This window comes from Aristolochia californica, unplaced genomic scaffold (genome assembly GCF_029961685.1).
Source record: "Aristolochia californica isolate CCGP_79_NKW_82.1479 unplaced genomic scaffold, dmAriCali1.0.hap1 SCAF_12, whole genome shotgun sequence".
NCBI lineage: Eukaryota > Viridiplantae > Streptophyta > Magnoliopsida > Piperales > Aristolochiaceae > Aristolochia > Aristolochia californica.
The window spans coordinates 24,342,344-24,356,591 of record NW_027181793.1 but is presented as its reverse complement, the minus strand read 5'-3'; the positions used below and the strand labels follow the sequence as shown (position 1 = coordinate 24,356,591).

Below are 14,248 nucleotides of genomic sequence, written 5' to 3'. Positions count from 1 at the left end.
AAGTGTAGACATATTTCAGATGTTCTCGAATTAGTTTAACAATTACCAGTTTTATCCATTTAAATAATGCATAATTAGGTAAATAACCATGTAAAGAAAAACACAAAAAGTAGTACAAGAGAGGCAAAAAGCCTTGCTCATTACCTGTTTTTACAAAACTCGTAAAACAAGAACAATAGCGACTAAAGACGTCCGACCACTTTTGTCTCTGAGTCACAACAAGGTTTGTTGAGTGTGTTCGAGGATTTTTTGCTTCTTCTTCTTCTTCGCCTTCGGTCAACGCAATGACATAACCTGAAACTGAATCTCCTCGCGATCTAAGACAGCGGCAAAGCAGGTTTCGCCTTCGTGTGGTATTTGATGAGAAAGAAATGCTCCCTAATGCAGTTTCGCCCCACAAGTGAAATCTCGTTTGTCAACAAATTCAAGTGTCAGCTCAGGGTGTGGATCATCCAATTCTAGCACAACCTACAACAAAAAGAAATTAGTCCGTTGAAAGTTTGTACTATAAAGAGGCAAACACAAGAAATTTCCATGCTCGAGGACCTTAAACCAACTGATTCCATATAAAATGGAGCTTGTCTACAATAACTTAAGGGCCTTAATAACTTACATATGCCATCTGAAACTCAAATAAACAGTGAATAAATCAGACAAGAAAAAGCCAACAATGGTATAGGATCATAGTCAACATACAGGATTTAAATACAGGACTCCTACGTATATTTCCTGAAATCAATAACGGAACTGAACAAAGTAGGATTTTCTTTAGTTCCGACTTTCCTCCCGATTTTCCTCATCACTTTCTTCTTTTCTTGTAAGGTGTCAACTTATCATATTTATAAGAAAAGAAGATTAACAGAAAGAAGAGCAGATAATTATAGATTGAATTCCCAGAGGCTATATCATACCACAACGTTTTCTCCGTGATGAAGAATTGGAGCAGGAATATAAAGGTCACATTGTGGACCAAACGACTGCAAACATCCCAGGGTAACAGGTATCGTAAGTACACAGACAAGTGAACAAGGTTAAAGAAAAAGTAATGAGGTTTATGTATGTTGATCTTACTGGCCAGAATCTTCCAACATTGAAATTGTTGACAAAGGCAATTCCTTTGCTCCATCCACGAAATGACAAGAATGTATCTTTGACTTGGTCTGTTGGATCTATGGTGAATTGACCCATACAGAACTGTGGCCCTTGTCTACGTATCTCTGAAAAGGAAAAGGCAATTTAATCTCTTTCCTTTTGAATAGCAAATGCAACTCAATCATAACAACCATCACTAAAGACACAAATCGTCTGTTTCGAGTTCATTTGTTAAAGAAAATTGCCATCTGCACTTTAAGGGCGTAATTACCCACCATGTTAATGGAAAATTGGAGAGAGGAGAAGAGAGAAAATCACAATTTACATGTGAAGAATCATAACCCTTCATTCAAATTTCACACCTTTTTGTTGCAAGTTTGCATTTTTACTTTATCAAAATACACACTCTACTTCTTTTAAAACACCATGAGAAGAAAAAATCAATAGAGGGAAGCAATAAAAGAGTTTCTGAAGGAGGAAACGAACAACAAACCAACAAAAGCTGAAAATAAAGCAAGATGCTTCTAGGAAACACCATTCCAAGCCAGGCAATCAACAGAGAGATTGGAGCTCCTAGGTTTTTCAACCCACATGATGGTTGAAGTTCTGCACAAGTGCTCAACTTCAGAAAAAAATGTGAAGTACCAATTAGAAGAGATAAAATCAATTGGCTCATTTTATAAAAAGAATCAGGAAGTTTTCTTATTATGGCTTTGACCTTATATTTTTTATTTCGCTAATGGTCAGTGAAAGATCATCTCACATTATTGGGAAAATTTTGTTGGAAATTTGAAAGCTGAGAGCATTTGTGTCTTTGTAATATAAAACTCTAGTGTTTATATATCTGTTTACGGTTAGGGATAATGATGCTAGTTTTGATAAATATATAACTATTTAACGAACCCAAGATTATGCATATAGGATACACATTTGCATCTCCTTTCAGTGCTCCATGGTTTAAGATCCTGATAATTTTAGACCGGACCTTAATACTGCACCTACATAAAACATTTTTAAAAGCAAGTTATGTATCATTTATTTTTACAATTATGCTTATAGAACGAGAGTTCTTTTCATCACCTAGGGATATATCAAGTTCAAGAAAAAAGCAAGCTCAACAACTTTTTTCTCATAAATTTGACTAACAATGGTATACACACTCTTTTTTAAAATAATTGTGAGAACCCTAACCCAAATTATTTGATATCACCCGTCAGAAGCATCATCAGAGAAGCTCACACAGCGAAAAATCCCATTTCCGGATCATTGGCATACCATATACTAGGACAATTTACGGTATACTTTAGCATAAACACTCCCATCTTATGCACATGATTATTATGTCATCTGTCACACCAAACACATTTTAATTTAAAATAGCTATTAGAAACTATAATTATGGTAGACGCATAATAGTGAAGAAATAATCTGTTTCAACGTGTAACATGAAATTACTTTTCAATAAAAATCACCAATTCCCACATCTTATCAAATGAAAAACAACCAAATTAACACGAGGAGGAAGCAAATATCAGTAGAACATGTGACATCTCAGCATTCAAAAAAAAAATCTTGAGTTCATAACCCAAGTCCATACCCTCTAAATGGAACCTATATGCAAATAAAGTATTTGGATAACAAAATAAGTGAAATTGTTGGAATTATTGCAGAATTTTTTTAATATTTTCTTCACTATTAATTTTTTTGAACTTTTGCAGGAAAATTTTAAGATTATCTTGTCCACTTGATCACAGAGCTTAATATTGTAAGTTGTAAGCTATGCAAACTCTGATTCTTTATGTGTTTTAAAATCCTGAAGTGTAACAACAATAGTACCTGCCCTGGATTCTGCAACTTGCTGAATAGGATTTACGTTGAAAAGGTTAGTCAGATTCTGAAATGATATCGGAAGCATCTTCCAGTGCTTGAGAACAGCATTATCCACAGAAACAGTAGACAAAATCCCCTAAGAAAGAAAGAAAGAAAAGGATACCCTGTTGTAAGTTGATTTGGATTTGTCATAAAGGACTCTTGTAAACATTATTGATAGAATAAGGAAACATGGGGAAAAGAGTCACATACGATGATTAAAAAGCAGCATCAGAGTCCAATGATGAGACACTGTTAATTTTAGGCCTGCTATCCTATCGAGGAATCTGTTTTTCTGGAAAGCTAAATATGGGTTTCCTGGTCATGTGTCGGCACAGAATTTGCAATTTATAAAACTTCTATGCTGCCTTTTTCTAGAAATATATGACTTGAGATTAAATGATTTTATTTTCTTTTATAAGAAGATGTCCTATTTTCCTACCTCATGCCACCTACTCACACAGTTGCAACTAATTGCAGCCACAGCAAGGCCTGCAGCAAAAATCATCATAGCTATAGCCATTGACAAGATTGCCACTGGCACAACCAAGAGAGGAGACCTATATGCTTTTCTATGAAACCAATGGAACTAATACTCCCTAGAAAGGAAGTTAAACTAGAAATAAATTTCCATCATTTCCAGGGTAGGCTACTAATGGAGCCAAAACATCATTTTGCCTTTCATTGGAAGGGACAGCAAGACCACTTTATTTTTTTAATTTATAAATTTCTTTTCATTAAAGAATAATGTAGGGTACGTCAGGAGAGTGGGGGCTCAAGGTTCCAGGAAAAAGGAGAGGCCGACTCAACCCCTACAAATCAGGGGGAATAAAATCCACACAACAATACAGATGCAAGAGACACCCTCTTCAGCTAATGAATCTAAAATGCCATTTGCCTAGCAGAGAACATCCTGAGATGAAGAGGGAGCCGTATAAATGGATGGTTTCATAAAAAAATTTAGCCCAGCTGCACTGGGGGAGGAGCTCTGTTTGACATCCAAGAGATAATGGCCGAGTCACCTTCTACAATAACAGGTTGATGGAAGCTTTCACAATATAATTTCATCCAAAGCTCTGAGCTCTGCATGTGGGAGGTGACAAATGCTTATTGGGGCTGAGAAAACCAGTCAGACACAATTTCTGTAATCTCAAACTATGCTGCCAATACCTGCTGAACCAGGGGTCCCAAAGGAGCTTCAGTCAAAGTTCTGTTTTAGCCAGCCTCAAGGAAAGGCATCCAAGCTGGAAAATGAGTGGAAGTGTGACCACAGAAGATTTCAGCTGCCAATGCATTTTGATCACCAAGCTTGGAAATTGGGGCGGGGCTTCTAATTTGTTAGGCCGTGAGAGTATAGAGTAAATTACTCCATTATCACACTACCAACTGATGTAGATATGCAGGTAATGAGCCATAAATGCTTTCCTCTTAAATGTTGCTTAACAAATAAGATGCGTTGTCCAAACCATTGGTTCTCATTTGAAAATCCTACTGAATTTGCAGCAAGCCTCAGAAATTATTGCTGACAATAAAAGCTTGGCCCACTTATATCTTATTTGCATGATTCCTTTTCCTTCTGGTAGTTATGTAAGAAGCCTAACAACTCTCACTTTAGAATTCTACCTCATCTAAATGGAATCCAGATATTACCAATCTAGGGTAAAAGTATCAATTCCTTTCCAAGTTGGATAACATCCTTTATCCATTTACAAGGAAAAACAGAAACATCTCACTATAAAATAGAGATGTATTTGATTATAAACATAACAGATAATGGCAGGCCTAAGTTAATGAGCAATATCTTGACCCCTTTTAAATACTGAGAGTAATCTAGCCTTCAATTTCAAACCTCAGCTACCAAAATAATTTGATAAAATGCTTTCATAAAAAAAATATATATATTTGGCAGTATAAGATTACCTTGCTGTCATGCAAGTATGACCCATAATTCACACGGCCTAAGTTTTCGACCTACAAAAATAAGACAGAAAATTTTGTAATAGTCCTCAACACTGCAACTGGCATATATGAGATCAGTCTGAAATCGTCTAGCTGTAAAAATTCTTTATTTGTTTAAGCTTCTCAAGCAATAAAAGTCAAATTTTCAAAAACAAGGGATCTCTAGGCAAACATATCTCACATGTATTAGCTAAAGAAGGTGTCTCTAGGCCTTCCCTACTGGTCAGAGGCTCCCTTCCCATTGTAGCTTAATCTTTTTCTAGTATTGTACTTTTTCAAAGCATTAAAAGCCAACTACCATATTAAAAAAAAAGAAAAAAAAAGCCAATTGTTCACAAAAATAAAATAAATCAAAATGTACTTAATGACTTTGCACTGAGTTCTCATTTACATTCTTACAATAACAAATGAGAAAAAAAAATTACTTAAAAGAAGCCTCAACTGGACATACCAGAACAAACAAATTGGTGTTAGAAACACATTTAATATCAGGAAGTGTAAGTTCTCTGTTTGACCATCTTTCAATAATACCAATAAAAGTTGGAATTGCTCCACTATCAACTGACATGCAAGAAATAAAAACCTGAGCTCTGTCATGGACCTACAAGATATGACAATGAAAGAAAATTAGTTGTCATCTCACCTCCTATACTTAATTAGGTCACTTTCTTTTGTCTCTGTTTTTGTAAAAAGTGATAGGATATTCATGTCGCTTCCCCTATGTAGAGGAAACAAACGTGAAGAAAGAACATCTAAATTGTTTACAAGCACATGCCAAGGTTTACTGGTACAAGTCAATGACATGTAAAGAATGGTAGAATAATTACCTTGGGTATAGAAAGAATGCTAACATTTTCTTTTGCCGAATACTCTGACATGTATAATAGAAATCCGAACATCTGAAATAATAAAGAAAAGCCACTCTTAGGCAACGTACATTTACCACATCATGAATTTATTTTATGCTATGGGTACACAACCCACCATTTTATATGTTAGACTAAACAACCCTAGCTAGTGAAACAAGTATTGAAGACAAGGCCTGACTTAAAAAGCTGATAAGGCTCAGACATGAGCTACTAAGCTTGGGCGGCTTTACCAGAGTGGTTCCTCTCTCAAATGAAAGGTCAAATCCACATATATACTGATTCTAGGCCAGTAAAATAAGCCTAACAAATTGATAAGACGAGGTGGAGAGTTAAATCCCCACCAACTGTTGAGATGTGCTGAAATAAATGTAAAGAAACCTTGACTCTGATTCGTGTGTTACATCCTGCTCAACCCTGAGCGATTACGTGTTGTTCAAACTGATAAGTAATAGATGTAACGAGCAAGTATACCTGACCAAAAAACTCCATTTTCATTGGATTTTCAGCTTCAATAACTTCTTTGGGATCAGAAATGATGTTGAGTACTTCAAAGAATGATATAATCTGCTGTACTTTAAGGTCTCCATATTGTCCTTTTTCACTATCAGAAGGGACTGAAGGAAGAGAAACCCGGCTATATCTCTGTATAACAGCCCGAATTGCTGAAAAATTTTCAATTAATTCACAGGAAGATTACCATGGGTAGTGGCAAAAGATGCATCAGATGCATCACTTTCCCTTTCTTGAACCCCATGAAAAAATGAATTTGGATAAGAACATGAGAATACAAGAACCAGGAAGGTATCAGTATTATAAATTCATATAAGTAATTGCAATGACAATGCTCTTGAGTATAAAAAACTGTGGATAAAGAAGTTGCACAACCACCACGTTGGTTAGATGCTTCATAGTGGAAGTAAAGCCAGAACAATACAAAACACCACACGTAGATGGACCATTCCACTTTTATGAGAGCAATAAACATGAAGAACTTGCTATTAAAGCATGACTGAACAGATAATTGGGAGAGAGGGGAGAAGAGAGAGAGGAAGAGATGGAAGCACAGAGAAGAGTAATAACATACCTTTGAACTTTGGATTATCTACATCTCCAGATTCCTTAATTGGAGCATCCTGCATGAATGAAGAGAGAGTTTATAGGATAGATTTTAATTGAGTTTAGATTTACAGGATTATACAAAAACTTTTGGAGCTCTTCTCACATAATCATATGATGTAAGATCAGGCTTGTACATGGATTCATTTTCACCTGTGTTTGCACCACTAAAGAATCCAAAGTTTGTGCCACCATGTGCCATCTGAAAGCACAAATGACAACATTATTAAATAGGACAAATGGACAGGTGAATCACGTCCAAGTTGGATTGGGTGAAGATGACTGTACATAAAGCACCGCAGAACCCTTTTTTGATAGAATGGATTCCAGTGCCTTGGCGGTAAAAGCAGCATTAGTTTCTGCAATCTTTTCTCCCCAATGCGTAAGCCAACCTGTGTAGAATTCCCTGAAAAACAAGCCCAACAAGTGATGCCAAATAATTACCAAATTAAAGAGAATTAACTCACACTTACGCAGATAGGGGAGGTGATCTTCCAGGGGCATTAAATTCCTTTTGTAACTCAAATATAGACCATGGATCCTCACCAGTTGAGAAGTCAACAGCTAGAACACAATCATCACAGATTAGTTCACCAAACAACAAGTTAATAACCAAAGTGCATTTGAATCAATAAAATCGCCAACACAGTCTTAGCCAACTACCTTGCCTTGTGGACCTCATGAAGAGTATTGATATGGATACTAAAGGTTTATGTTTGTTTTAGTAAATTATAAAACCTCATTTTTATAGAGTCAATTCCAAAGAGAGCCTCAAGGCCTCAACTATGAAGTTCAGACATAACAGTAGTGTTCTTCATTACCATGATCAACTTTAATTCAAAGAGTCTCCATAAATGTCCTTCTAAATAACTAGTGTATTATGGCCTTTCCCTTTTTTTTCCAATTTACCTAATTTTTCACAATCTTTTTATTTTCTTCCACAGAATCTAGGGTATCACTAAAACAGAATCTATGATATTACTAAGACAACCAAGGAAATCAAAGAGGGACAGCCAAACTACTTAAGCTAGTCTTGGAACACGTTCATATTACTGACTTGCACAGATGTCTATGAGAACATTGGCAACAGGATGAAGCTCATGAGAAATTTTCCTTTTCAAATACTTGTAAATTTTGACATCTAATGATCATCTTTCGCAACTTCACCTGAAAAAACATCAGCTCCTTTTAGTGTTCCTTTCCGAAGTGTTTCCCTAGTCCCCCCATCTGTGGTATACCTGCAACCAATTTGGACATTGCCCATTCAAGTTGATCTTGGCCACTGACAGGATTGCTTACAGAAACACTATTTGACAAATGTTTGAGACTAAAGAACAAAGTTCAATCATAACTCCCTAAATGATTCTGTTGGGCGATCAGGCATTTCTGGCATGGGCACTAGGCAAGTTAAAGTGGAAGAGACTTAGATCCAGCTGGTTACAGTGGAATAACAAGAATACTACCAGGAGTAGACTGTGTAACAAAACGTCAATAAGTAAACTTTTCTTGAAAGAAAAGGCATAACGTGCCATAACATCTAAAACATTTAACAATGTCAAGATAATCTCATAATAACAAAGCAAATCAAGGAAGGTGAACAGAGTTCTTCTTTTGGAAATAGAAAAGGGGCACATATGAATGATTACAAATAGCAATGATGCTGTTCTAAGTTAGGTCAGAGTAGATGGTTATCAGAAATACACAGGATTAGGGAAAGGAGGAACATGAAGGTAGTGAATTGCTCACAAAATTATATCTTCTCCAAGGAGTTTTCTAGCCAAAGTGACAAGATGCTGAAGATATTTTTTGTCTTCACCATATGATCCATACTCATTTTCGATCTGCCATTATAGTTTTCAATTAACATAAGAAACTAAAAGATAGAACTAAAAGCAGAACTTTGTCACATCCAAAAAAAATTGCTTCATTTTATTTTTGTGATATATGTGAATTGTGACAGCAAAAAATTGGAGTGCAGTTGCAGATTTATTATCACTACCTGAACCATAACTATGGGACCTCCATTGCCGTATAGAAGTGGGGTTATCTTGGGAAGAAGCACGCCCCACCATCTTTCAACCTGGGAAGTCAGTAAAATATAATCAACCTATTCCAAGCCACATGACTTAGGAGTGATGCATAGCCATTGATACAAGAAAACTACAATTTGGATTAATTCAGCACATTAAGATAAAAAAAACATAAAAATACATATATAAGTCAACTTCTAAAACATGAACAATAAACAACATCATGCAGCATAATTCGTGCATGCCAACCTTATCTGCGGTGCAGAAGTGCTCCTTTAGTTGACTGAAATCTGAGGCATCCATTTAGGGGAATTTTTACATTAGGGATAATAATCTCCATCATTAATTTTTTTTGCTACGAAATTATTTGAACTGCCATTCTTATTATCACTATTACTACTACAAGAATGATAATAATGAAATTGACCGAAATAGTGAAATTAAATATCAAGACAAAAGAGACTATTCTGTCTATGCCTGTTAAATTACTGAGTGAAATCATCAACTTATTTCAAACTCAAAAAATAAAAAACAGAAGCTTCTCTAAACAAATCGATTTTAACACATGAACATCAGCAATGAATCACTCCATGTCATGCTTACAAAATCCTTACCAAGTTAAGGAAAGAAGGATCTGATGATCTGAGAGTCATAGCTGGTTCCACAGCAAGTAACCAGGCAGGGAAACCTCCAAAATCCCATTCTGCAACCATATCGCACATCAACAGAGAAAACAAGTAAAGAAAAGTCCCACAAAAATATGATTAACGGAACAATGTTGAATTGCCATAGCTTCATTCAGTCTAATAATCAGACAACCAATTTATGACATGCAATTGCCATACCAGTTTTGACATTACATGCAAAGGACACTCAAAACGACAGCAATTGTTGACAGGCAATTTGGGATGCAGCGAGTACTAATCTCCTGCTATTGTGTGTGTCTTTAATGTATAGGTTATTTCTTCTGCATGACTCACTTTATAGGGTCTTACTGAGGGTACCGAGGGTTCATTATTGTGGGAGTGGGTTATGGACATGCTACATGCAGAAGAGAGAAGCTGTCCCACTGACCTACATGTTGACAGAATAGATGATTTTATAAAGCAGAAGAAGCTCCAAATATTTCCTTTGATTTTATTCTGTCAGTTGATTGTTAATAGTTACCACATATTAAAAAGTTAGCTGATAGGTCAAGCTTGCACTATCTGGCCAGTTTTAGAGGAAAGAGAGACATTTTCATTGCAAAATAAGTGACTCTGTTTCTTTCTTTCTTTTTTTTTTATTTACAGGAGACAAACTTCCAACCCATCATTTTTGTGCTCTTGAGAAACTGTTATAAAATGTTTTCAAATCATAATAAAAAGAGAACTGAAATAAAAAGCCTGAACTGTCTGCTTTATATGCTTCAATAAATTTGACTCATTATGTTTGATTCTAAATTTATTTACATGAATATTGAATTTAGTTAGCCAAGTTGATTTCATGTAACATGAGAAAAGCACTTGCAATTGATTTTTGAACTTGAATAGGTGCACAGAGTCGCATCATTTTATATAAACCTAGTAAACATTTCTTCTTTTTCTTTTGGTTCAATACCATACCATAAAATATCGAACTCCTAATAAGAGTAACTGTGCTTGCAGTCAACCAAGATCAGCCGGTGAATTTCACAAAGCAGTATTAAGAAATCACACAGTATTAAACAAGATAAGCCTACTGAATTTCACAGTCAATCAGTACTGCCGTTCAATTAGAAAGAAACCATAATTGATTTCTCTTACCCGCACATATGTACGGCCCTGGACGAAGCATCACCAGAAACCCTAACTTTTGAGCAAGTTTGAGGAAGGATTCTAAATCTGAAATACCCTCGAACACCCATTCTCCACGTTTTGGTTCGTGCAGATTCCAAGGCACATAAGTTTGAATGGCATTCAAACCCAGTGCTTTCGCTCGTAAAAGTCTATCTTCCCAATACTGCTTCGACAGAAAAGAAAAAATAAGTAAGACAAATACTAGCCTTTATCAAGTGACAGTGCTGTCAGATTAAACTCATCGGCAAGAAAACCTCAAGACAAATGTTGTACGGTGAAAATGATTACTTGCTTATTTTGATCAAATTAATACGGTTGCTTATAGAAGATTCCCTGATTATGTGATTAGTAAGGCAGAGGGTTCGACATCAGTTCACATGAAGGTCCTAGGGTAATAAACGGACAGAAGAAGTCTCCGGAGTACCTGGGGAAGAACCCGGAAATAGTGCAAATCTCCACCAATAATCTGGAACGGTTGACCATCTTTCCAGAACTCGTCATCATAAATCTCGAACCGAGGAGCGTCACTCTGGCAAAAACAAGCATCTCTGCGCTCATCAATTGAAAAGGAAAAAGTACAATCGTTTTGTAGAAGTAAACGAAACTAGTAGAAACTTCACAGACGCTATTCGAGCAGATAAAGACCAAAATGGCTCACAGTGAAGTCGCGGCGGGGAGTGGAAGCGAATGAAGAGAGCGCGGGAAGAGGCGCAAATGCAGGGAAAAAGGCTCCGAGAGCGACGACAGAGAGAAGAAGGAAGAAGAATCTGCGACTCATCATCCAGCGCATCCACCTCTCGAGACTCGAACGCCGGTAGCTCATGTCCGGCGACACTGATACATGCTAAGACGATTCAGGGCTCACGGCGACGCCGATTCGTGTTTCGACGATCGCCAGCAGAGTGTCTGATTGGAAAAATGAAGCCCACCGAAGTGGCAAAATGTTAACATGGTCGTAGCAACCGATACGTATACGATACACGTATCGACCGTATCTGCCAGTCTCCGTAAAAAATTTAAAAAATAAAAATGAATTAAAACATATAAGTGGCCGGTTGAACCAGGTTCGGCCGAACCGAGTTCTGTCCTGGTGTGCCTCGAGCCAATGTCCGGTACAGCGCTGAAACGAAGGGAGAGGGCGAGGTGAAGCCATTCATCAAATGATGTTCGTTTGAGTGAATTCCACAGCAGCCGTCAGCATCCCTTGCCGAATGAAATTGCCTCTCTAGTTCTTTGTCACTTAGAGAAAGTGAAAGTGAATTTAAATTCATTCTCACTTACCCAAAATCATTAATGTCCGGAAAGTGAAAGGAAATATATTCACTCAATCCTATGTAAAACGAGGGAAAGTGAATAGGTTGTGTTGTTGTGCCTTGAATCCTCTCATCGTCTCAAATCCTTTCTTTCTTCCCCATTTCAGCTTCGATTTTTCTCTCACTGAATGCCTGTTTCTGTCAGTATTTTATTGAATTTTAGTAACAATGCACTACCCTTACCATGTTCTTCTTAACATTACAAAGAAGACTACAATGCACTACGGCTTAGATCGGCAGTTCGATTAAACTCAGAATTGGTAACTATTAAGGTGCTACTGTGAAACAATTTTAAATTCTTACTCAACCTGTCATTAAGCTGAAACCCAGAAGAAAGAGCAGATCATGGTATATTGTGATTTTCTTCTTCATATCAGGCATGGTTTTTGTCATCATTCTCATCCTCAAGTTACAGAAACTAACCAAAACATAAAATGATGAAACTGAGAGATGCAATTTTTTTCAGAGGTATCTTGTAAACATAATAGATAGATTAAATTTCAAGTTTCAACTATTTTTTCTTCTCCATAACAGCCATGGAAATGGTGGGTGAAAACAGAGGAAAGACGACAAAAAAAAAAAAAAGGAAAAGCTGTTCAAGTTACAGCTTTCTTCAACAGAAGAGGAATGGGAAGATTGTAATGATGACTCTGTTGTTCATTCTTTTCTTCGCTCTCAATCACCCATCTGAGATAAACAAAATCCTCTATTGAGCATGGCAACCTCAACGGCCCCTCCGCTGGAAATCCAAAAACTTCCTGCGCCTTCTCTAGCAACTCCCCGAACTGAGGGCGATACAGGTACGATATGGGAATCGTGAACCTCTGGTTTCTTCTGTCTCCATCTTCCAATCCAACTGCCACAGCTAACCATCCTTTCTTCGCCTTCATCTTCTCCCCTTCCGACAGTTCTACAACTGCTTCCGTCGGGTTTTCTAGGTGAGACTTGAGAAACTGAAATCAAAGAAGATGCTGCTTATATAGGGAAGAGACGATGCTAACTCGATCTTACTCGGCATGATTACAGAAACCCATGATCGTTGAAGACTTTGACATCCATTTGTGACATAGAAATTTTGATTTAATAATAGTTCCGTTCAACAAGTTGTGCTTGTGGTGAGGTGCCGCCTCTACTGTTCCAGATAACGATTACGAATCGTTTATCATTTTAGTGCAAATGGAATTTCCGTTGAAATTTGAAGATCAGACATGTGTCAGAGATTAGAATTGATGGAATCTGGTCATCTCTACACTTGTCTTTGGCCTGAGAAGAGCAAACCCAACTCACCCATTTTTCGGTCTTTTTGTTCGTGTCTGTCATCTCAGAACGAGGAAAAAAGAGAAACTGGTCGGCACTGGGAAGCCATGATTTAGATCCAAATCCTCCGTATTTTGACTGTGATGCAATGTGCTTTTGAATTTTATTCTGAACTTGTTCTTGTTTAATATTTCTTTCTTTAAATTCTTTACTTATGGAGTTTAACCAATTAGATTGGGTTGCACGCCGCCTTTCTTTGACCCCTTAAGACCACTAACAAAAAATAGAACAAAGAAAAAAAAAACACAATCATAGCCCTCAATGTAAAAATATGGAAAAAGAGGTGTGAGATCATGAATTTATCAAAAAAAAAAAAACTGACTACAGGCAAAATATGAACAAGCTTGTTTGCGTGCAGCAGAGGGAGGAGGATGGGGGTGCAAGAAGTATAGGTGTGGATACAAGTAGATGTATTTTCTGAAATATTAAGTAAAACACACTGAACAATAACATGCATTTGACGTCTTGTATCCCGAGATCTATTAATTCTATTGCTGATGTTCTTGACAACTAGGGAGTTTCCCTTCAATCTCATGCTCTGCTCCCTTGAGGCTGTATTTTTGTGTTATCTCTCTTAATAAATCACCTTTCATCAATATATATATATATATATTCTTTATTAATGATATCATGTGACACCACCACTTCCTAGTCAATTGGAGGTTAGACAGTTGATCTGGGTTCACAGAATTGGTCAATTTGTCATGTCAACTGAAAAAAATATGTGATTTGGAGAATAAATAGAAGGGGAAAAAGAAGTTCAAAAGAAGAGCAAATTTGCTGACTTTGAATCCAAGTAAGAAAAACCCTTCCAACTTCTTTATAATCAGGGTTTTAAGTGAAATTTTATATAAAGACAAAAAATG

The 14,248-nt window shown here is 36.7% G+C and overlaps 1 protein-coding gene across 1 annotated transcript; it reads right to left on the bottom strand.

Annotated features, from left to right (window-relative positions):
• Window positions 1–21: 21 nt before the first annotated feature.
• On the bottom strand, window positions 22–11,653 carry LOC137945521 (beta-galactosidase 17). The gene is made up of 19 exons (XM_068791451.1): window positions 11,411–11,653; window positions 11,177–11,281; window positions 10,720–10,915; window positions 9,550–9,638; window positions 8,905–8,985; window positions 8,652–8,746; window positions 8,073–8,143; window positions 7,379–7,469; window positions 7,194–7,311; window positions 7,012–7,107; window positions 6,874–6,922; window positions 6,261–6,451; window positions 5,748–5,819; window positions 5,372–5,521; window positions 4,882–4,932; window positions 2,929–3,058; window positions 1,072–1,217; window positions 912–977; window positions 22–468 (listed from the first exon to the last, which is right to left on the bottom strand). The coding sequence occupies exons 1-19, from the start codon at window positions 11,573–11,575 to the stop codon at window positions 379–381; spliced, it is 2,052 nt and encodes a 683-aa protein (XP_068647552.1). The 5' UTR covers window positions 11,576–11,653; the 3' UTR covers window positions 22–378.
• Between the last annotated feature and the right edge of the window lie 2,595 nt (window positions 11,654–14,248).